Source organism: Natrix helvetica (assembly GCF_964273705.1).
Source record: "Natrix helvetica genome assembly, chromosome: 4".
Classification (NCBI taxonomy): domain Eukaryota; kingdom Metazoa; phylum Chordata; class Lepidosauria; order Squamata; family Natricidae; genus Natrix; species Natrix helvetica.
In genome coordinates, this window is record NC_138550.1 from 148695452 (window position 1) to 148721335 (window position 25884).

Below are 25884 nucleotides of genomic sequence, written 5' to 3' on the forward strand. Positions count from 1 at the left end.
TAAAACAACTCAAAGAAATAGTGCAAGATCAGAAATTATGAAGAGACTGGGTGCACAGAATTTCCAAGCATCAGACACAGCTGAATGAATATCGTCAGTGTCTTCAACATTATCATCTTCATTATCATTATAGTTCCGCATCATTTGGAGGAAATAGGGGTCTCCTTACAGTTTCTTCAAGTTTATTCACAAATGACAACACTGAACTCATTTACCTTTTAATTCCTTTTCTTAAACTGCATTTCTTTATTTCTCTATTTTTTTTTAAAAAAAACAGCAGAATGCCAGGATTTCTTTGAGAAATATGGCTTGGTTCAACTCTAGAAAGTGGTTTTTGTTTTCGAATGGAATGCCATCACTTGATCATAACCAGCAGATAGTCTTTGAAGGAAAGATTTCAGACATAGGTTTGCCCTGCCAGGAAAACACTAAACTTCACGAGAGCAAGATATGTTGTCAGGCTGTCATTAGTCAAAGCTGGCTTGGACAGATTTGTATAAAGGGTAGTTATTATATTTCATTTTGAGCACTCATCTTTATGTGTTCAAATGATGAACTGCACACATGGAAAACAGACCCAACCTCTAATGTAAATAGGTTTATTTATATGTAGACAGCATGATATGTACACATGGGAATCACTATGCTCCTGAAATACTAAGCCATAATTTCATATATCAGTCAAGAGCAGTTTGACTATACAGCTGTTCCAGTATAGCAGGTGTGATGAGGACCAAGTGTGTTACCTACAGATATCTTCTTGGTGTCCTTCGGTCTTGAAAATGTACAGTATGAGAAACAATATGCAATTCTAACTTCCTGATTTCTTTGTCTTGAAGAAATAGGGACTTATCTCGTGGTGCCATGCAGTCTTGATGCTCCTGTCTCCAAAAGTCCTGTGCCATGAAGTCAAATTCCTTCCTTCTTGTAGGCACTAAATTTAACCAAAAAAGGGGAGAGGGAACCTCAAACGAAGGGGTTTTTTTGGGGGGACATTCTTCCACTGATTGAACTCAGTGCTTTTCTTCAGTCCTGGAGAGACCACGTTTGGGGAAGAATGAGAACAATAAGAACCACATTAAATCGTAAAAGTATAAATAACAGACACAAACAAGCTTGTGGACGTTCTCCTCTCTTTCCCCGGGTCCAAAGGCTGTCAGAACAGCTGAATCACAGTGCTGCCTCATGCAGGAGCTAATGGCAGCTTCTGTGTGTTTTGCAAAACAAACAAAAATAAGATATAAACAAAACAAAAAAAAACCAACCCATGTGTATCCACAGGCCCTGGGCGAATGTCTCTATTGACTAGCTTGGTCTGTAGCAAGGAAGAAACTGTGCTGCTTCTGCGCTTGTTCCATTAAATTCTTTTTCTTTTTCTTCTTCTTATCCTTTTTCTTCTTCTTTCCTAAAAAAAAAAAAGCAAATTATGTCATTTGTGTCAATGTATATCATCTGCCTAGCAATGCCATCATACAAATACTAATACCACTCTATAAAGCCTTAGTAACCCCACTAAGTAGAATATTGCATCCAGTTTTGGTCACCACACTATAAAAAAGATGTTGAGACTTCAGAAAGAGTGCAGAGAAGAGCAACCAGGATGATTAGGGGACTGGAGACTAAAACATATGAAGAACGGTTACAGGAGCTGGGCATGGCTAGTCTAGTAAGGAGAAGGACCAGGGGAAACATGATAGCAGTGTTCCAATATTTGAGGGACATGATAGCAGTGTTCCAATATTTGAGGGGGCCAAGCTATTTTCCAAAGCACCTGAAGGCCAGATAAGGAATAATGGATGGAAACTGACCAAGGACAGATTCAACCTAGAAATAAGGAGGAATGTTCTGACAGTGAGAACAATCAACTGATGGAACAGAAGTTGCCTTCGAACGTTGTGGGAGCTTCATCACTTGAGACTTTCAAGAAAAGATTGGACTGCCATTTGTCAGAAATGGTGGAGGGTCTCCTGCTTGAGCAGGGAGATGGACTAGATGACCTATAAGGTTGGACCTTTCCAACTCTGTTAATCTGTTAAATGACTTAAATCACTGCAATTGCACACTTTCATTTACAAGACACTTTTGAATAACAGATATGTCCTCCCCAATTAATATATACAGCAAGTTACAGCTAAAAGATTGGCAATAATTTTATTTTTAATCACTGGCTAATCACAGGCTAATTTTCCAGGTTTTCCAACTGAACTGGTAGTGCTATCAATAGCTAATTTGTTCAGAAAGACTTTCACAGTTTTTATTGTTATATTACCTGTGTCTATAGCCACTTAAATAGCAACGAACACACAACCTTTTGTGATGCTGCAGAGATTTACTGCTCCAGAGAAGAGTTATTGCATTCCTAGAGTTGCTATTTAGAAGGTACTCAGCAGCTGAACCCCACCCCACCCAAAAAAATTCATTCTAAAATTTTGCTTCTGTAGTTGAAGAATATTTTAAAGTGTTGTATGTCAACCAATTGCTGGATTCCAACCTCTAAGGGTTTTCTACTTACTTAAGTTCTTTTTGTTGTTGTTGTTTCCATTCCCACCCACCCACCCCCCTCAATGCTATGTGTGTGCAAGGCCACCATGTTGGCCACTGATTTTACTTACCTTCCTTTCAGGAAGACACTGTGTGGTATTGTAAGGTTTAGTGATCTCTGGGCACCTGTCTCAACTACTTGGGAATTCAGGTTTCATAGTTTCAATTATGACTAGAACCCTGGCAACCAAATGTGTTGAATGTTGGCTATATTAACATCTTTACCAATAATTTCCATATATTATATATGTTGTGGCCTGTCAGCCGCCGGCCCCTCCAGCAGTCAAAACGGAGGAGGAGGAGGTGGTGGTGTGGGAGACAGGGTCAGCATCAGGGCACCCTGGCAGCTCTGAAGGAGAAGAGGGAATGGAGCTGGCAGAGAGAGAGAGAGAGAGAGACAGAGATGGAGCCTGGGCTGTTTGTCAGCCCTCAGATGGAGAGTCAACAGCTCCCAGGTCTGGGGGTGGTTGGTGAAGAGGAGGAGGAACAGCTGGGTCCAGGGCCTGATGCACAGATGTACAGAAGGCAGAGAAGGGGAGAGCAGTGAAAAACCATGTGCCGATCCTGGGGAAGGAAGAGCCACCGCTGCTAAGAGGCCCCACCCTAGCTCTGGGGATAGGGTTTCCCCTGTGCAGTCGAATCTGACTCTAGGTGGCATTGCTCATCTCCGTTTCTTAGCCAAGGGAGCAGCATTGTCTGAAGAAACATGTGGTGAGCATGATTATACACCAAGCTGTATGGTACATTGTTACCTTCCCACCGAAGTGGTACCTATTTATCTACTCTCATTTGCACGCTTTCGAGCTGCTAGGTGGGCAGGAGCTGGAGCAATTAATAGGAGCTCACCCCCACCTCGTGGTGCAGTCTCTGTCAATTCATTCAGTTCAGTCTCGAACCCAGCTTTCTAACTGGCAAGCTGAGTGTCTTTAACCGCTGAGCCACTGCGTCTCTCTAGAGTAAATATATCCTGCTACAGTATAGCATACATATCCTATCCAGTGGTGGGTTGCAGGAGGTACACTGTGGTGCGGGCGTACCGGAGTCTGCCCGGAGCACAGGGTACCGTTCGGGTACAGTGCTCCGCAGGGCCCACCTGCCCACCCATGCTCCCTACTTTAAATCCTTTGTCTTTAAATCCTTTGGCGCTTCCGTGCACGTGCATGGCGCATACAGCGCTGCGTGCTGCTCCACTGAGCAGCTGGAGCATTGCGGAGGCTCACGGAGGCATCGCTGGATGGTAAGACGCATGTGCGTGCTGAATGTGTGTGTGTGTGTGTACGTGCGCCACGCACATTCATGTGGAGGACGCCAGGCCCCGTTGCAACCGTATCCTATCCATCTAGTTTTGTATGCTTTTAGTTGCTTTTCATTTATGTTTTATGAGGGAAGATAAGAATGTGCTTGCAATAAAAGCAGCAAAAGGGAAAGGCCTAGAAAACCAACCAATTTAATGTTGCTTGGATCCCTAAATTCCAGAATTTTATGCACAGGAAAAAAGAAATTCTCTATAAAATAGCCAATGCAATGATAAATTCTCACCCGGGAACTCTCTTTTTATACTGCAGCCTCTTAAACTAATAAAGCAGGAAATTCAACCTGAGATGAATTTGCAGTTAGAACCATTATAATATCACTTTCACCTCCTCTGTGTGAAAATTAAATCAAACTGCCCAGCAATGTTTTTTGTGAATATATAATATCTCTAATCTAAGAGCATTGAAATGTAATAGAATCACTGATCATGCTTAACAACAAACTGAAAAAAATCATTTAAATCCAACCCGGTTATATAAAGGCACATCAGAAGCAGTGGTCCATAGGAGACACCATCCTACAACATACTTAGCCCAATTACTCACTAGCCCTGTCAGTCCTCCTTATTAGTTGTTCTGGCAACCACAAATGTAGGTGAATCACAATTTGGGAAAATACATACCGTAATCCCCACCCATTCTCTCCATTCCTGGTCCCACAGAGAGATTACCGGTAAGGCTTTGCTACACCACTATTTATTTCCCCATTGGCCAGGAAAGCAACTAGAATAGTTTACTGTTTGAAGCAGTCTGTGTTTGGGAGATGAATTCTTTTAGATGCTTCCTTTCCTTTCCTTTCCTTTCCTTTCCTTTCCTTTCCTTTCCTTTCCTTTCCTTTCCTTTCTTTTCCTTTCCTTCTTTCCTTCCCTTCCCCTCCCTTTCCTTTCCTTTCCCTCCCTCCCTCCCTTCTATAATAGCACTGTAGTTTGGCAACTAGTTTCATAGGGCAGAATATACCTTTTAGCCACAGTGGGGCACTATATATTCACATTTATTTCATTTTAGAAAATCAGGAATGTTATGGGCCAATGTTTGCAAGGAATCAATTTAATAGCATTTATCCAATTTTATATAGACATTGTTTGAATTTCTGCATCATTTGGACAGTTGCTGTGCAAATTGTTTTCCTGCTATATTAAAAACAGCTCAGCCAAATGGTTTTCAGAACATTTTGAGTTAGCAAAAGAGAGAACATTTTTGAATCTGCTATGGAAATCAAGATGATTTGAATATGCCCCACAGTACTGTTATTAGACCATTTATGTTTTCATATTCAGTGGAGCCGACTCTTTTCTTTTTAAAGTCTCGTGTCTTTCCCATTTTCTTTCTTCCGTCACAAAAGTCAAGACATCTTCTGCATAGATGGCAACAACACAGAACAATTTTTTATCCAATTTCCAATCATGTTCACCTATCAGTTATCAATCAGTTATTTCCTTTCCTCTTATTCCATCACTGCTAAATATGTCCAAGATTAAGACAAAACCCTCTGAAAGCACATGTATGATTAAATATGCATTCACTTTACTATAAGTTTAGGGCAAACCCCCAACAAAAATATTTCTGGTTTTAAGTCAGTGTGCTGCTTTATCATCTTTTCCAACCACCTTTGTATTTTTGTCCAATATTTTTTTGCTTCTAGACATGTCCACCACATATGATGATATGACCCAGGTGTCTGGTAGCATTTTCCTTCTGTTCCCTTCCTTGTCAGCGATCAGTGTTCTGCCATTTGGGTCTCATGTACATTTAAAGGAAAAAGAGGGAGTATTTGCAGGACTAAAGAAGAGGGATTTCTTTTGCAAACATTGGGTTTTCTCAGGATGTAAAGCAACTAGATATGATGATGCTGGAAATAACTCATTCCTGAATCAACCAATCATGAGTGGCACAATGAGAAGTAGAGTCATTTCTAATCTCAATAAATCCAGTATCTGAGCTAAGGATATATTTTACTCCTGTTGGATTTATTCATGGTTATGATTATTATTACAAGCTCAAGGAGGAATAAAGACCATATGAAAAAATTCCTAAAAGGCAAAATTGTCTTCCTTTGATGGTTTGACTCAATCCCAACTGTAAAACTGAGGACTGATTAGGTGGATTGCTTTCTTTCTATCAAGAAGTGTACCAATCAAAGACGTTTCTACCTGTTCAATATGCATTATTTCACAATTATTGTCATGGGTGTTTGTTGCTCATTTAATAATTTGATTTAATTAAGAGGTAATTAAAAAGGACACGGCAGCTCAGTGGCTAAGATGCTGAGCTTGTTGATCAGAAGGTCGGCAGTTCAGCGGTTTGAATCCCTAGCGCCATGTAATGGAGTGAGCTCCCGTTACTTGTCCCCAGCTTCTGCCAACCTAGCAGTTTGAAGGCATGTAAAAATGCAAGTAGAAAAATAGGAACCACCTTTGGTGGGAATGTAACACCGTTCCATGCATCTTTGGCATTTAGTCATGCCGGCCACACGACCACGGAGACATCTTCGGACAGCGCTGGCTCTTTGGCTTTGAAACGGAGATGAGCACTGCCCCCTAGAGTTGGGAACGACTAGCACATATGTGCGAGGGGAACCTTTTCCTTTACCTTAAGCTATATTTCCTTGCATCACCAGTTCTCCAGCAGTCTTCCATTTCCCTGGCTTCCCATATTTCCATGAAAACATCAGGAGGAATTCTTCCCACCAAGCATTTTCAGTAACTCTGCTGCTTAGCAGCGTCTTTAAGAATGTGTTGGAAAGCACAGCTTTCACATGATACATTCAAATAAATTGTTCAACCACTTTGCCTGTCCATAATGTTGATGAATAATTTTGAAATGCCATATGTATGTCTAGTTGCAATCAAGGACCTCAAATCCACAGAAGAATGTATGTGTGGAGAACAAGGAAATGTTTGACAATAGTGATCGATATAGTATATGCTTCTAAACTGTTGGGATATTGTTACTGGAAGGGGTATTTGCTAGGGCATTTACAGAGAGGTATTATTTATTTATTTGATGAATTTGTCTATTTATTTCAACATAATGACTTGAACATAATGAATTTGTCTATTTATTTCAACATAATGACTTGAACGTAATGAATTTCTCTACTTATTTCAACATAATGACTTCAACGTAATGAATTCCTCTACTTATTTCAACATAATGAAATATGTAATATGTATAGAATAAACTGGCCCTTTATTAAAAACTGTGGTTTAAGAATCACAGTTCATAAATATGTGATAAATATTTGATCTGATTAACATGTGTCCTATTCTTTTTAAAAGAGAATGCATAATACGCTATTGTAATTGAAAGCTATTAAAAGACAGGCATCAATGCATATACTTCCAGAGTGAGGCACAATAAAATTAGAAAGTACAATCTAATTCAACAATAACCCCAGAGTCGTTGAGCTGGGATGGTTAGCATATAAATTTAATAAATTAATTAAACCAATAAGGTCATAATGAAACATAAACAATCAAATTTTAGAATCACATCATAAGGACTTAGAATATAAGACAAACTGGCATTGATTTGCTAACAAAAAATCTTCTCCTATTACTCTACCCCCAATAATTGTCTAAAGTAAGAAATACAGAAGACCCTTTACTCCTAGAAATAAACTTAGCCCAAAGGGAACATTTTTGGTGTCAGGTGAATCTTAATGAATTTAGGCTAGTCTCTACCCTAACACTGGATTACTCCAGATGTGCTAGAGTTCAAATATTGCTAGCCATAAGGTAGGGAAACAGTAACCCAACATATTCAGACAACACTAATACCATCAAGGCTTGTTGATGGTATAAGTGGTTAAAGCTATGCTGAAGAAAAATTCCTTAGAGATCTTAAAAAGTAATATTCAGAGATATCACATTTTCAAAGGACCACTCAATGTTTGTCTATGTTCAACATTCCCACACTTACTAATTGCCTAACTCTAAACCACTGCTTTTAGTTCCTATGTGTTAAATTGATATTCCCACCAAACAGTGGATCTCACGTAGTTCCTGAAGTGCAATTATACTACAAAGTCATATAGGACTTCAGTGAAGGTCAATAAAATCAAGGATGGAGATGAAAGAACTGCTACACCATGAAAGGATTTATTAGTCCATTTTGGATCATTACCTCTAGAAAACCACTGTGGGGGGAATAAGTGGGCTGTTCAAACACAAGACAATGACCACCAATGCTTTGTGATTACTGGGCAGACCTTCAGGGGGTTCTTTGAAACCAAAGTAACTACTACTTAACAGCTGTGAAAATGTTCCTTCTTTGCAGCAGACCACTACATTAAAAACAAGTCCAAAAAAAAAACCAAAAACCCAGATACTTCAAGTTCTTAGTCAAAACATCAGAAATGTTAAAGTTCAAAGCAACGTGTACCAGTTTTGACATTTCAAAAGCACATTTGCTTCTTTTATCAGACAGTTGTGGATTTTACTCAACGAGGCTAAGAAAAACTCCAATAATTGTGGCGCCTGTGAAATTTAATTTCCACGATGTGAATCAGATTACGCTCCATTAAGGACCTCATCTATAAAACATCAAAATGTTGGGAAGGTGCTTTGTTTGTAGCCAGTTTTTCATTTGCTGACAGCTACTCGTAGGAAACTTGGATGCTTTTGTTCAACTTTTCCCACAAATTAAAAACAATAATAATAATAATAATACTACACCTATAGAGAACAACTTTTAAACTTTCCTGTAAATGGGAAATGTTCCATATTGGGGACTGCAATGAAACTCCTGCTGATATGTTGCTGACATAATTTAAACATATTTTAAGACATGGGCAGGCAGAGTTCCAACCTTGGAGTCTATTTTTTTTTAATGGATCCCAACGTATTCTGAGGATGTAATAAGAAGTATTTGCTGGTACAATGCCAGCTCCTACTTTAAAATCTACATAGGCATTTCCTATGGAAAGAAATATATCTGTTTAAAGCTAAACATGATGATATGGCATATATTATTAATTTCTTATATTTATTCCCTGCCTTTCTTCCAGCAGCTCATAAGCAATTCTTAGTTCCTATTTCGTCCTTGCCAACAATAATTTTGTGGGGTAGATTAGACCAGTGTTTCTCAGCAACTTTAAGATATGAGGACTTCAACTCCTAGAATTCCCGAGCGAAAACATTTAAGAAATCCACAGACCTTAAAGTTGCAAAGGATGAGAAACATTGGATTAGACTCTCTCTCCTGGCACTTTTTATGTAAAAGTAGACTGTGACGAGTACTGTAATAATCTGAGATATTTTACGTTTTAGGAGAATTGGAACCGATTCATCATTACGGACAGGTTTTGCAGGAACCAGAAATATATATGAATAAAGGAGTTAAGAGGATTGGCCTTCAGAGCACATAGATATTATCAGTCCAGCTCTTCTGGATATGCTGGGACTCCTCTTTTCGAAAGTGAAGTAGTTTGAGAATTACAATCAGAACATTTTGGAAGGATGCTGAATTTTAGAAGGCTGGCAAGAAAGAACTAGAACTATACCCAGATATAGGGAACCAAGGTTTTTGTCAACTTCGAAACAAATCTATGCTGTCACCCCATAGTGTGTGAGTTGCACACACTATGGGGAGAAGGAGAAGTTTGGAATGTCTGACCAGACAATCACAACAGATCGTCCCGTGGGAACCAAGATCAACAGGTGCTGGCCAGAGACATGAAGGAGATACCAGGGAGAAGCCAGAATGCCTAATTGGACCGTGTGATCTGTGACAGGGAGGAAAGGGGAATGTCAGGTTCCAAATAGCATCCAAAAGTAAATCAGAGTCCAAGGCGAGGTATTGCTCAAAGTTCCAATTTATTAAGAGAGCCATGTTGGCACATCTGGAAAAACCCGAATCTGAAAGCTTCCTGGTTTTCCCTACCCAGTTGAAAGTTCAAGATCTTGCCCCCACACCCACAAGTCCATCACATGGTCCAATCTTCCACTGCCATGCTGGCAGTTCCATCGATCCAGTTCCGATCAGGTGCAGAGGTGCAAAGACAAAGGATGACCTTGGCTTTCTAGAAAGAATTTTGTTATGGCTACATCACATCTAACTCTGTACAATCCCCCTTCCATTTTCCCACAATAGAAAATGCATAGTAGAATAACAGAAAGTGTGGCAGGCCAAAGAGCCAAAAGAAAAGGTGACTGCAGGCCTGAAAGGGAATATCTATTCTTTAATTATACAAAAACTGCAGGAAATAGTTAGAGCTGGCTTTGCTTTCATGTGTGCCAAAATGATGTATTCAATAAAGCTATTCTGAAAGAGATCTGATCATCTCTATTTGCCGGCTTGGTTGGGTTTATCAGTCAGACTTCGACAGTTTTGTCACAAGAACACGAGGGCACAGAGGAATCCCTGTAAAATTAACATCTACATTGTTGGTGCACAGTGGGAGAGGACCAAGTCTACATCCCAGATCAAGCACCAACTTAACTGAATGATTCTGAATCACAGTCTAATCTATTCCACAAAGTTATTGACTGTGAGGACAAAACAGGAAATGGAAATCTGTCGTATCTTGGCGATTCTATGGTCCAGGTCTCTCCACATCTTCCACCTTGCACTGCTTCTTTGAGTTTTTCTATGCTCTGGTTGGTGTCAGGTTTGATGGTGTCCAACCATCATGTTCTTTGATGGCCTGGTTTCCTTAACCATCTCTGTATGTGGGGATTTATAGCCTGCATTCTCAGGACAAAACGGACAGCTAGGGATTTCCAAGACTTGATTCACATGTGGACAGCACAAATCAAGAAGGAAGTTTTAAACCTACACACACACACACACACACACACACACACACACACACACACACACAGTTTTGACCTAGAACTCTTCTGAACTGTTCCCCCAAAAGCACAAGGCAGAGTCCTGGTCCTGACAAAACCCTTTTTATTAAATGAATGTGAATTCCTCTCATTCACATTCAGCAAAGGCCTGACAAACAGTTTTTCAAAGGAATATTTATGACTACAGACCTTAGCTATCTTGGAAAGCTGCCATGTAAATATTTTCCAAATGAGGAGCTGTGCAAGGAAAGACTGGGCACAGAGTCTCTGAGATTCACAGACAAATATTCACACTCCTGAAACAAATCTAATGACCGAACGAATTGTTTCCTGCAAAAGCCCACTTCCCTTTCGCTCCTTTCTGATTTGTTCTTTTCTTCTGGCAACTCTGTGCATGCACACAGAGTGGGAACAGGCTCTAGCTGTGCCTCACTGCTGTCTAGCTCTGTAGGCACCTGATCACTGCCAGACATCCTCGGCCCTGTCTCTGCCTCCGACGCAAAGCCCTCGTCCAAACCTTCCCCAGTCTCCAGGACTGGCCCATGCTCTTCCCCAACTTCCTCACTGTCCAACTCCGCTGGCCACTGGCAGGCCACAACAATAACCAACAATGAAACTATTCTACAAACAACATTAAACCGATTTATCTACAAGCTACATAGTAATTTGGGAATTACATAACAACGTCTAGCTTTTCTCTCTTGGCATTTGATTTCCTCTCCCCCACTCCCTGTGCCCTGCAAAGCAATTTATCTTTTGATCTTTTGTTCTGAAGATCCATTTGACAGATGCAATTTGTTGCCACTTTTACACAGTGGATCTATTCCCCCACAAATGGAATCCTTACTGCTAAGGAAGTTGCAGAGAAATATAGACTGTCGATCACTGTGGTGTTTTTTTTTTTTTTTTTTGCCACAGAGTTCTGTGTATGACACTCCCCCTCCCCAAAAAGCACGCTGTTTAAAAGCAAAATAAAATAAGATGCGAGCAGACAGCTGTTCCCCAACTGGAGCCAAAAGCTGTAGAGTGGATCCAACCCTTGGAGATGCTGCCTTGCAAGAATGGCTCCAGCTGTAACAAAGTAAATTAATCATTTCAGCACCCACATCCGACAGCCAAGAAAAACTATTTTGTCCATGAAATATGAAGATTTGAACTCTCCCGTGGGGAGTCCAAAAGTTAATATAACAGCTCACTGTATCGGCCGTTCAAAAATAGAATCCAGCAAAAAAAAAAAAAGCCAAGCATGGTTTAGAACTGTTGGAAGAAATGCCCATTTCGGTTCAGCTCCAAATGGGAAAAAAGACACTGGAGACATGGAGGCTGCTTGGAAAGATGGTTTAATGGTGGACAGGACCACATGGCCTAAGTCCTGAACAGAAAAGGTGATCACATGCTTCAATGTTGGGTGAAGAAGAAGAGAGGAGGAGAAGGGCTGAAAGTTCCTGGCTTTATATTCTCTGTTCGGCCCCACCTCTCTGTTTCCTGTTCCTATTATTATTATTATTTATTATTTATTAGCGCTTATAGACCGCCCCCTCTCCCAAAAGGGACTCGGGGCGGTGTACAGTCCGTAGCAAAAATACAACAAGTTAAAATTATTAAATAAATAGATATGTGAGGAGGATAAAAGATATGCCAAACTGTACAGCTGAATAAATAAATCAGGATATACAAAATTTGAAATCCCAATATCCTGTAAAATTAAATTTAAAAGAGACAATCCCTCTAAAAACCAATAAAAGTGTGTATGCCAGGAGGAAAACATTATAATTATGCCAGACCAGCCAGTCGGAACAGGTGAGTCTTCAATTTCTGTCGGAAGGATGTATGTAAAAAATGTATTCTGATTGTCAGGCTCCCATGAAGCCATGCAGGGGCAACTCTCTCGGCTGTGTTTGCCATGAGTTCCCAGATGCCATGGGGTGAGTTGGGCAAAGGGCTAATTCTATCATGCCTTAATCTCATCACCCTGGAACTGAAGGGGGGAACTCTTTATTATGTAGAATAGACTGGCTCAGGCATTTTAACGGCCCATTAAGAAAGTGGGGGCAATTAAGAGTGAGTCTGTTTCCTGCCTAAAACATGTTTCTGATCCAGGGAAATATAATATTCTGCCTTTTCAATATTTCCTAGGATATTTCATTCTTCTAGGAGAAGGCTGGGCGCTAACTTCCTACAGAACAGAGGCCACACTAGGGGTGTCCAAGCTCAGCAAATTTAAGACCTGTGGACTTCAACTCCCAGAATTCCCCAGCCAGCCATGATTCTGCATTCTGAGAGTTGAAGTTCACTGATCTTAAAATTGCCAAGCATGGACACCTCTGAGCTAAACATTGTTTTTTTGTGTGTTGTTGTTGTTGCTGCAACTGAGGTCTCCAGTGGGTGATGCCCTGAAACTCATGAATGCATTCTGAAGAAGACGGAGTCAGGATTTTCTGCTCCCCCCCCCCCGCTCCCCTCATTGGGGGGAAATTGTTTTCTTTTGGGGAAGTTTACTTTAATGTTACAAGCCCATTATAAGGCTTAAATGAGACTTTTCTTTTCTTTTCCACATCAATGCAGTCAGAAAGAAAACTATTCATTCTTTCGGTTAGCCACGGTCCCAAGAGGACTTGGGGGGCTCCGTAAGAAGGGGTTTGGATGCTCTATGGAGCCTGTGGGTTTCCTACCACTGACACAGACTGTAGGTCTGCACAGATCATTTGCTTTGTTAGTTATGTTGGTGGAGGTGTCTTCAGGACATAGAAGTGCATGCCTAGAAGACCTCAGAGGGGCCATAAAAGACTTGAGTGGCTCTCTCTGTTTCATAGTTTCATGGAATGGAGCCACTGAAGGTTATTTAATGATCCGTATGGACTTGTAGAACTTGTAGGCATTAACCTTAAATGTAAGAAAGTCATCATGACTAGTGGTTTTATGGAATTGCCTCCTTTAAAGGACATCTAAATTAGTGGCCATCATTCCACTGAAGACTAGTGTATTTCAACATATGGTTTTCTGCAACAGTTCCCGTAAGTGTATCTGGACACAATCTGTTTTTACCACAATATTTACTAATACACAATATATTTATACGCCATTATAAGAAACATTCCTAGATGTTGGCGCTTCCACCGCTCAGAATGCAAACTTTATTATTATTTATTTTATATTTCACATTTCTAGACCGCCTATCTCCCTCAAGGGAGATTTTACACTTGTCCAAAGGATAAAATTAGATATGCTTAATAAAATGTACAGAGGAAAACTTTTCTATCACCCTTTGAGCTACTGCATTTTTATTATAAAACCAGCTTTGTCACAAAATCTGCTGTACTAACAATTGTTCTTGGACACTGTTCCAGGCTTTGTTATTTTTATTAAAGAATGTAAATTATTCAACATTGTTTTAAAAAAAACAATTATCTTTTAGCTGATCAATCGGCCAGAAATAGCAATGATACAAGACCACAGCCGCCCACCGTGCCAAAGTTTTAAAATAGATCATTGTAGTAGAGAAAGAGTAAACACTAACAGGAAATTACAATTGTCCCCATTCTTCTCATCAGAGCCACTTGTTATATGAATCCTACTTAAGTAAAAACACAGGAAAATATGTGGTCCTTTGGTTAGATTAGAAGTAGGCGATGCCTATGAACACCTCTGTAAGACCAATCTTTTTTTTCTTTTGATAAAAGAAGAATTAAATTAAAAATTAAAATATTCCAAACTAATAGCAACCACCAGTATTGTTTCTATTCACAGGAACCTAATGGGTTCCATTTAGACTCCATGGATGCTGTTGGAAACTCAAAACTGCAGAATCTTGGAAACTGATTAGGTACAACTCCATCTTTTAGTACAGAACTAGCTGATAACCCAGCATTGCCCGGGTATTTATTTATAGGGGGAAAATGTCTGGACCAAATATAACTTCTAATGTTGGATTTTTCCTCTTACCAGAGGGAACCACCTTGTGGAGTACTGTGAAGCCATTACCATGGCAAGTTCACTGCGCTGTACAGAAGAAGCCATTTCACAGCAGTACAGTAGAAGCCATTTTAAGGCACAACAGACTGTATCTTAACATAACATACATCCAGAGGAGTGTTAGGGGTGTCTTACGCCCACAGTCTTTTTTTCCAGAGAGTAAGTCATCTGTGTACCAAGTTTGGTTGAAATTGCTCGAGGCATTCCAGAGTTATGCTGGAACATACACACACACACACACACAGCCATTTATATATAAATATATAGATTAAGCATTAAGAAATCAATTATTTGAACTGCCACCCAATGCTTTACTTGGAAGTATGCCTCACTTCCCAGAAAAATGGCAACAGCGATCTGGATTGATAAATATCTAAGAACTTGAAGACGTAGAGAGGAACATCCTCAATTTGCTTTCCATTTGAGCTGCAAAAATCCAGATGATCACTAGTTCACTAGTTTTCTTCGTTTTCTGGTTTTATAAATGCTGTCAAGCTTATTTCAGGGAAAACTTGAATTAGAAGCAGTCACAAGCAGGCACTCAAGGCTGGACTTCTGTGATAAATAGGTTTACTATAAAATCTAATGAAGCTGTTAACAATTCCAGGGCTTGCTATGTATCAAATGCAAGCTCCATTACAGGGAATAGAGGCTAAGGTTCTTGCACCTTTTTTTCTTACCTTTTGGCCTACAATGGACCTGAAATATCTCATTTGTTCTGACAGAAAGCCTCTTTTCAATAACAGGTTAAACAGTTTGCTTTTGAGTTTGATGTATCTAATCCTCAGTGCTTCCACCATGGCAGTCAGTTTATGAATAGGTAAGTCTTATAATAAGCATGCCCATAGCATGCTAACTAGGCATTAGTCCCACTGAAATTCAGACTGTTTCATAAGGCAACTCTTGGAAAGAAAAGGAAGTATTTCAAAACGTAGCCAAGGTCATTGACACAGGAAAAGGGACAACAGAAAGTTATTGCCTGCCGAAACAAACAGTCACATTGTAAGTCATGTGGTTTATTTAGAACTCAATCTTGTAGTTCTCATCACATCTCCTGAAACCAATTAACAACAGCCACCTAGGTACCACTGTATTATAAATTATGAAGAATCAGAACTCCAGAGGTGCTCTGCTTGTAACAGCTACAATAGGTATTTTTCAGTGTAAAGGTAAAGGTTCCCCTCGCACATATGTGCTAGTTGTTCCTGATTCTAAGGGGAGGTGCTCATCTCCATTTCAAAGCCAAAGAGCCAGCACTGTCCGAAGATGTCTCTGTGGTCATGTGGCCGGCATGACTAAATGTCGAAGGCACACAGAACGCTGTTACTTTCCCACCAAAGGTGGTTCCTATTTTTCTACTTGCATTTTTACATGCTTTCAAACTGCTAAGTTGGCAGAAGCTGGGACAAGTAATAGGAGCTCTCTCCGTTACGCAGCGCTAGGGATTTGAACCACCGAACTGCTGACCTTTCTGATCGACAAGCTCAGTATCTTAGCCAGTGAGCCACCGTGTCCCTATATTTTTCAATGTACAAAGGATCAAATCTGGATTGTTTGTTTTTAAAAACCAGATGGATTCTCATGATATATGGGCACCAGTTTTTGAAGGTAAATGCCTTGACCTATCAATGCATTGCATAATCTTTGAAAGCAGATATGAAGTAACTCTTTATCAGTTTTACTATAACAGAAATTTTGATTATATATCATGGAAATTTACTTTTACAACCTTCTGAGTCCAGAAAATCCAAATATAGAATAGCTGGGAATAATGGGAACTGGCTCTTACATTTGAAAAATCACTTCCAAAAATTACCATGGTGGAATCATTATGAAACACATTACCATGAAATTTCCCCTAGGTGGAATGGCTTCCAACTACACAATTGCTGAGGCCACAGTGTAAATCTATCCTTTAAAAACCAAGGGGAGCCCAGGAAAGGAGGTTTTTGCCAATTAAAAATAAAAATGTAGCTGCATTTAGTCTAGCCTATGTTATTATTTTTTGAAATTATCTTGCATCTGTATTATGAGCCCAATTTAGCTAAACAAATGTGGATCCAATAACCACCTACTAGCAACCTATTGGTCTGGATTCCTTTAGTGCTGGATATATTGTGCAAAAGGACTGCTTCCAAGTTCCAAAGAAGGCAAATTCAAGTACATTTCTTTTCGTAAAATATCTAGGTTTCATCAAAGAGGCCATTAAGGTTTCGGAATACATACATGCATGCATGCATACATACATGCATGCATGCATACATACATGCATGCATGCATACATACATACATACATACATACATACGTGAGCAAGATTATTTGGGAATTTACTAGGTTTTTACCTTCTGAATTCCATAAATGTCAAGCAACCCCTAGGACACATTATTCTTTTAAAACTAATGAAATCTATCTGCAAATAGGAAAAGGATGCAAAATCTTCTTGAAACTTGAAGAACTGACGTCTATCAATGCAGACAAGTCTGACTTATGCAAACCAATGGTCTTATTCAGGTGGAAACCAGTTCTCAAGTCTTCCAACTCATTACAGATTTGAAGCATACAAACTGAGGCATGTGGATACATTTAGCTCCAGAAACGATACTACAGAAAATGCTACGGGATTTATTTTTTTTATTTTTAGCTGTTGTTGTAAAGTGTCACAGCAGAGAATCTATAAAATGCACTGGGATGCTCTTACTAATTGCACTGAATCATTTCATTTAAATTGAATTAAAGTTTCAATCAAATGCACTCAAAATATAAAGCCAACTGCAGTGTTTGTCCACTAGCAGTCCTTATAATGTTCTTATAAATGTAACTCTTGTTCCCATAAAATCTGTCTGTCAGGGTTCCAAATAGCATCCAAAAGTAAATCAGAGTCTGAGGCAAAGCATTCCTCAAAGTTCCAATTTATTAAGAGAGCCATGTTGGCACATCTGGGAAAACCCAAATCTGAAAGCTTCCTGGTTTTCCCCACCCAGTTGAAAGTTCAAGAGCTTGCCCCCACACCCACAAGTCTATCACATCATCCAACCTTCCACTACCACGCTGGCAATTCCACCCATCCAGTTCCGGTCAGGTGCAGAGGTGCAAAGGCAAAGAATGACCTTGGCTTTCTAGAAAGAATTTTGTTATGGCTACATAGCATCTAACTCCATACAATTCCTCCTCCATTTTTCCACAATAGAAAATGCATAGTAGAATAATAGAAAGTGTGGCAGGCCAAAGATCCAACAAAAAAAGATGGCTGCAGACACTGTGTAGTCCAATTTCAGGTTATGCTGATTGTTTGTTTTTGCTGATCTTATTACCACGTTTCATGGAATTGTAATTTGCTGCTTACCACATGAAATCTCACATGAAAGGAGAGCAGTACTTTTAAAGACACACATTACTTAGTATTCTTCTGATGCTTTAACAATCCAGACACAAGGAAGTGGTTGCGTTATAAGGAATAATAGACTTTCAGCAAGACAGATAGTGAAAATGAATAATTTTCTCTTTCATAGTTTAATTTTTTTTTTTTGCCAAACCTAGAGGTTTTTAAGGAGGTGCGGTGGCTCAGTGGCTATGATGCTGAGCTTGTCAATCAGAAGGTCGCCAGTTCAGCGGTTTGAATCCCTAACGCCGCATAACGGAGTGAACTCCCATTACTTGTCCCAGCTTCTGCCAACCTAGCAGTTCAAAAGCACTTAAAAATGCAAGTAAAAAAATACCCCAGCCCCAGGAGCACTCTACAAGCCTCTCAGAACCTCTGCGTGCCCTTTTTCGGGGCACAAAATAGGCCATTTTTTTGCTTGTTTTTGCCCCCCTTCCACCTCCCAGGAGCACTCTACCAGCCTCCCAAAGCTGTGCATGCCTTTTTTTTTTTTTTTTTGCAAGAAACGAAGCGTGCAGGGGGTTTGGGAGGCCTGCAGGGTACAATTTTTTTCTTTTAAATTTACTTCTTCAAAATCATGGTGCGTCTTATACTCCGATGCATCTTATAGTCCCAAAAATATGGTAGTCATGTCAGCCACATGACCACAGAGACGTTTCCGGACAGTGCTAGCTCCTTAGCTTTGAAATGGAGTTGAGCACTGCCCCCTAGAGACGGGAACGACTAGCACAGTGGTGGGCAACCTTTTTTTTCAACTGAGCCAAATCTCGCCAAAACCACGATTGAAATTTATTTTGAGAGCCACATTTTTAAAACCGAAAATACATAGGATGGTACACTGTTTTTAGTTTCAATAAACTCTGGCATTTGAAGCACGCAAGTCTTAAAGCTGTCAAGTTACAAGATCCTTGCATCCCTAACCCTTTAGGAAAAAAACCCCAAGGGGTCTTCAAACCTGACAGCTTGAAGACTTGTGGACTTCAACTCCCAGAATTCCTCCTCCAGTCATGTTGGCTCAGGAACTCTGGCATTGAAGCATGCAAGTCTTAAAGCTGTCAAATTGCAAGACCCTTGCACCCCTAACCCTTTAGAAAAAAAACCCAGGGTCTTCAAACCTGACAGCTTGAAGACTTGTGGACTTCAACTCCCAGAATTCTGAGAATTGAAGTCCACCAAGGGCATCAATCATATTAGCCCAGGGATCTGTAAAATTGGCTCTTAAGACTGGTGGACTTCAACTCCCAGAATTCTGAGAGTTGAAGTCCACCAGTCTTAAAACAGCCAACTTTGCAGACCTCTGTGTTAGCCCAAAGCCTGGCGCTGGGCGGGCCTTGCTCCCCCATTGGTGGAGCCCCAAGAAGCGAGGAGGGAGAAAAAGAGATGGAGGCCAAGGAGCTTCTCCCCCCCAAAAAAAAAATCTTATCAGGGAGCCGGCGGGCAGTAGCAAATTAGCTGATCACGCGGCGTGATCGGCTAATTTGCTACTGCCCGCCGGCTCCCTGATAAGATTTTTGCGGGGGGGGGAGAAGCTCTTTGGCCTCCGTCTCTTTTTCTCCCTCCTCGCTTCAGGATCCTCCCTAATCATTGTGGGTCGAAAAGAAAAAAGGGAAAGGGGTGCTTGTTTTGAAGTGCCCGAGAGGAGGGAGGGGAGCGGGCGCCTGGCACACAGAAGAGCCACATTAAAGTGTGTAAAGAGCCGCATGTGGCTCGCGAGCCGCGGCTTGCCGACCACTGGACTAGCATATATGTGTGAGGGGAACCTTTACCTTTACCTTAGAACTTTTTATGACTAATCAAGTGCAAGAAAACTACACTCTTACAAACATTAATTTCACCATTGTCTGTAAAGAGAATTGCAAACTCAAATTCATCATAATGAATGGCTACTACCAGTAGCAGGGAATTCTTGTTACCAACTTTTAGGTATAACATGAAGAGCTTCTGGCTAGTAGAGCTCTCTCGTAGGAAAATGACTGGTTGGATCCAGTGAATTCAAAACATTTCTGCTTCCATTTGCAGTGTCCCATTTTAGAAAACTATATGTGTTCTTATCATTGCATTCATGTTCTCCAGATTTTCTGCAGTGGAATGGGACAACTTGCCATGGCCAATTCTCCACAGCCATCTTGCCATGGCCAACCCAGTGTGACCATCTCACCATGACAATCTCACCATGGCCAACTTGCTATGGAATAATGCAACATGGGACAATTCCATGCAGGTTAAACTCAATGTTATAAATATTATCCACCATTGCTTTTTCAACAAGATTTCCAAAAATTGTAAATAATGTCAAAGAAACAATGGCAGATAGCATTTATCGTACTGAGTTATCTCGTGTGAAATTGTCCTGTACTGATCCGTATTGGGTTGTCCCGGAGCAAGTTGGCTGTGGTGAGATGGCTGCAGTGAGATGGCCACTGGGAATAGTCTTAGGTCCTTCCACAGATATAGAGTATCAGGGGGCTCTTCAGCATCAGAAATGGGATGGTGGACAGAATATAGCACATAGCACAAATACTAATTTAATTTAATTTAATGGCAATAAAATCTTTAGCAAAAGGAACAAGCATATTAATACAATACAATACAATACAATACAATACAATAGTAGAGTTGGAAGGGACCTTGGAGGTCTTCTAGTCCAACCCCCTGCCTAGGCAGGAAACCCTATACCGTTCCAGACAAATGGCTATCCAACATCTTCTTAAAGACTTCCAGTGTTGGGGCATTCACAACTTCTGGAGGCAAGCTGTTCCACTGATTAATTGTTCTAACTGTCAGGAAGTTTCTCCTCAGTTCTAAGTGGCTTCTCTCCTTGATTAGTTTCCACCCATTACTTCTTGTTCTGTCCTCAGGTGCCTTGGAGAATAGCTTGACTCCCTCTTCTTTGTGGCAACCCCTGAGATATTGGAACACTGCTATCATGTCTCCCCTAGTCCTTCTTTCTCTTAAGCTAGACATACCTAGTTCCTGCAACCGTTCTTCATATGTTTTAGTCTCCAGTCCCCTAATCATCTTTGTTGCTCTTCTCTGCACTCTTTCTAGAGTCTCCACATCTTTTTTACATTGTGGCGACCAGAACTGAATGCAGTATTCCAAGTTCTATTCATAAAAAAGCTTCTGAAGTAATCCTTCCTTCCTTATTTGGGTTAATCCTGCAACTTCATTGGAACCTTTCAAGGAAAAATGTTTCCAAGGAGCAAAGTATTATCAGTTTCATTTAAGGGTCGGAATTTAATAACAAAGGGTAACTGTGCAAAAATCCACATTTACTAGAAATGGACATCCAAAACGCTATTATACTGCTTCGGTGGTTTAAATGAAGAATGTAATAATTATTTTTTCACATACTGTAATCTGATAAAGATCATGACAGATTTAGATACAGGCTAAATTTTTTATTTTGCCAAAGCAGCAACTGAAAGAAAAGTTTGTCAGTAATGTCTTTAGCAGAACTTTTAAAGTTAAAAATTTCCCATCGTGATACTTGAATTTCAAATATCAAAGTTGATAGGAGTGAATTGAATTCTGCAACTCAAACGGAATCATTCCCAATTTTGAGAATGATATGCTTGGAATTATTGGAATTCCAAACTTATTGGAATTATTTCCAAACTCCACCTACATATACATATTAAATTATTAAATCTGGATTGATCCTCCTTTAAGCAATTTTTACGTAATTAATTTTAAATTAATTGAGTCATGTAAAAATGTAGCTAAAATACATTATCCATATTGCTTAAAGGAGAATCAATCCACATCTAATAATCACAGGGCTTTTTTTTCCCCTAGACCAGAAAGAATAATAAAATATCCAAGTAAAAGGCTGAAGTTATACTATATTTTTCTCATATTTTCTTGTTTTTAAAGAGGAAGCATGTTAGTAGACAAACAAAAACTATTTATAAAACTTGACTGTTTTATCTTCATCCAAACCAGACAAAGGCTTCAAAAAGATATTGAACAATATATCACTTCATTTTCTGTTGAGCAGTTCAGAAGGCTTTAAAAAAAACCTTCTAAGCATGCCATTTTCCTTATTGAAGAATTATGAAATATTTCTCAGCCCAAGAGAATATTTTGGTGGCTAAATTGCCACATGATTTTTTTTAAAAAAGGACTCTAGAAAAAATATATCTTTTAATGTGAAATTTGCTGAAACAATGTATTAAATTGTAAGGCTGGAATTCACATCATTTGTTTTCGAAGCTGTAATCATAAAAGAATTTAGAAGGGCCTGAGCCCATCAACCCAGTGGGAGTCACTTTCTGAATAAACATTCATGAGGCTGCTATGTCAGTAAAAGTACTTTATAGCAGGACCTTACAAATCATATTCTAATTCTTCATAATGCTTTATGCTAGTACTTCTGTAATGATTTTAAACAAAACATGGAGAAGTGGCCTCTTTTTTTTAATGGCTTCATTGATTCTAGTAATTGTTTATGCTGGAAATATATATGGTTTTTAGAACAATAAATTTGGTGTGAATCCCACTTCCAAACTTATTTTTAAGGACTATTCTTCCACTCTTATTAAATGTCTTTTTTGTTGTTCTTTTTGTCGTTTGCTATATTGTCCCTTCATCTGTAAACAGCCAAGAGTTGGGGAGGGGGAAGGAGGAAGGAAGGAAGGAAGGAAGGAAGGAAGGAAGGAAGGAAGGAAGGAAGGAAGGAAGGAAGGAGAAGGAGAAGGAGAAGGAGAAGGAGAAGGAGAAGGAAAGAAGGAAGGGAGATAAACCACTGCATGATGAAAGCCTTCATTAAAAATTATGAATTATAATCCATCATTCTGGGCCAGAGAAGATTGATTGATGCATTTATATTTCTTAATTTCTGGCTCAAAATCACTATCATACTGGGGTCTATGTAAGAAAAAGCTCCTAGGTTTTCAGCATCCTAACTACACATGTCATTCCTCCCATCCATACTTAGTTAGGTTGATATGAATATGTAACAAATCCGAATTTATCAGAAGATCTTGATTTGATTATTGGCCAGTAAAGCAAAAAATATTTTTCATTATGCTCTAAGAGTGCAAAGAACATAAGATGATATTGTTTAGGAATCATTGTTTCTCTTTGGGACAATCAGAGACCTATTTTTTTCCAAGAAAAAAGAATTGTATTATATAGATAACATTGCACTATTAATAGATATGTAATTGTCGAGTTCTGCAATTTTTTAAAATTAAGATATTATATGCTCTATCCTTTGTTTAATACAATCTCTATGTTAATTAATTTATGCAGTGATATTGGAAATGACTAAATAATTAGCAACTGCAATATTTTTAGGTCATAATATGAATAAGTACAATAATATTCTACAATATCATTATATTTTTCACTGTCAATAATTGCTAATTGCTAAGTTAGTAGTATAATGTTAATAAAAATTACCTCAGAACTTCAATTATAGGAGAATTACCATTTCTTTATCTCACTTCTACCTTTGAGAATACAAATAATAAACAATAAAAGGTGACTTAGACTTATTTGACAAAAAATTCTGATGAATTTATTTATTTATTTATTTAGTTAATTATTTATTTCCTTCCTTCCTTCCTTCCTTCCTTCCTTCCTTTTCCTCTTCCATCCATCCATCCATCCATCCATCCATCCATCCTCCTTCACTTTATAGGATACCAAACTCCCAATGATTCTAAGCAACTGCTAATTTTAAACTTAAAAAAAAAACAAATTAAAATAGACTAAAGAAGATCATACATGATTCAAAGACAATATAAAACCAAAACCAAAACAAATATCCATCCAGCAGGGCCCTAGCCTTTAACCTATCCTAACTCTGGGAATAGTCAGGCTTTTACTAGCTTCCTGAATGTCACCAGGTGGGAACCATTTGAATCTCTGAATAGATATAATTCCATAGGCCAAGATGTCATTGCTTGGTCAATGGCACCCTGGGTACCATAAGGGACAATGTTTGTTTGATGGGACCCAAAGTATACCCATTCTTCCTGATCTCATTTGGACCAGCAGAAAATAGTGGAGACAGGCAGTCTGTCAGCTGATAACTAACATCTTAAAAGACATCTGGAAGTCAAGCAACCTGTACAGATTATGGAACAATGAGGTCACTTGGGCATAATGAAGCATGCCTGTCACTGCTTGTACTGTTGCATTTTGGGGCAGCTCCAGCTTTTGAGTGATCTTCAAGAGCAACTCCATCTTTGATGCAAAACAGCAACTTTGCACTGCCTTGAACTTTTTCCAGGCCTCTAATCTTTGTTGCTTGCAGAAAAATGGAAGATAACTATAAAGAAGTATCTTTTGGTTTTGGTGAGTATTGGAAGTGATTCTGGCTTGCCTGATAAAATGTATTTTCATATACAACGTTCTTTTCTTTTCTTTTGCTTTCAGGTCAGTGTTGACAGACTTTATGAGCCTCCTTACTTCCGTGATGAGGAACCTATAGCATGTATGCCGGAAGTGGCATGCAGAGCCATCTCTCCGGAAAACAAGCTGTTGCCCGTTTCTTTTTTGGGTTCCAGCGCATCAGCCAACTGGGTCTTCATGGGAAACTGGAAAAGCAGCCACCTGGTGTACATACGCATGTGCACCGGCTACCTGGTCTTCTGGTTTCTGGCACTCATGCATGCACGAAGACCAGCTGACTGGCATGCCGGAAACCGGAAGATCATCTTTCAACTGTGCGCATGTGCACGGGGCAGTTGTTCTTCAGGTTTCTTGCATGCACATGTGCAACGACCATCTGGATTTCGCGGCCAGTGTGCATGCGCATGCCAGAAACCAGAAGAGCAGCCACCTGGTGCCAAAAGGTTCTGCCAGTACTGCCCTACTCCCATCATCTTTTTTTTTTTTTTTTTGCTATTTAGGCCAAGAAAATCTCCTTGATGCCTGATGTGCCATCTTGCCCTGTATATCTTTCCTAGGAAGCTCATGCCACTGATCAAAGACAGTATCTCTTTTTCGGGATAGCATCCTGCCCCACACATCCCTACGACCAATCCGCTCACACAGAGAGGGACTTCTCCGGGTGCCGTCCACTAAACAGTGTCGGGGGGCGACACCCAGGAGTAGGGCCTTCTCTGTGATGGGCCCAGCCCTTTGGAATGACCTCCCCCCCGACATTAGGATTACTTCCGATCTCCGCTCCTTCTGTGTAAAGCTCAAGACCCACCTTTTTCAATTATCTGGCCTGGCTCAACCGTAGTTCCATCCCATTCCTCCTGGCAGTCTTTTTAAATTCGTAATTTCTAAATTGGGGTATTTTAATTGCTAATTTTACTACTATTATTGTATGTATTTAATGACTGTTACCTCCTCCGTGTACGTGTATGTGTATGCGTGTATGTGTATGTGTATATGTATATATATATGTGCTTTTATTGTACGCCGCCCCGAGTCTCTTGTGGAGAGGGAGCGGCTAACAAATTAAATTTATTATTTATTATTATTATTATTATTTATTCCATTCGTAACCAAACTCTACCAGTTTGATCTGTGTAATAGCACTATTGACGTGACAGCTCCCTAACCTCGTTGCTCACGTCTTCCACACTCAGTTCAACTTTGCAAATTTCCTATTTTTTTCCACCAATATTGAGTTGACTCACACTTCCTCAGAAGGGAGAAAAGTGCATCAAAAGTGAGGGGCAGGCAGCAAAATGACACATGCAGGAAATGATCTTATTTTTCTACCATCACATTGCATTCTTCCCCATTGAGAAAAAATGGTGTTGATAGAATGCACATCCTGAAATTCTTCTAAACATCATTTAACTTATTGAATATCTTCTTCTTGTTGTTGTGCCATATCCATCATGGGATGTTGGCGATCATGTTGGCGATCCTATTTGTATCAACAGCTGCACAAAAAAGTGCTGTTGAGTTTTG

The 25884-nt window shown here is 39.7% G+C and overlaps 1 protein-coding gene across 1 annotated transcript in view; it reads right to left on the reverse strand.

The window, feature by feature from the left end:
- Window positions 1–603: 603 nt before the first annotated feature.
- The window catches only part of RSPO2 (R-spondin 2), a 139016-nt gene continuing 113735 nt past the window's right edge, over window positions 604–25884 (reverse strand). The window contains exon 6 of the mRNA XM_081950656.1: window positions 604–1405. Within this exon, the coding sequence (XP_081806782.1) occupies window positions 1299–1405 (107 nt within the window). The 3' untranslated portion in view covers window positions 604–1298. The remainder of the gene's footprint in view (window positions 1406–25884) is intronic.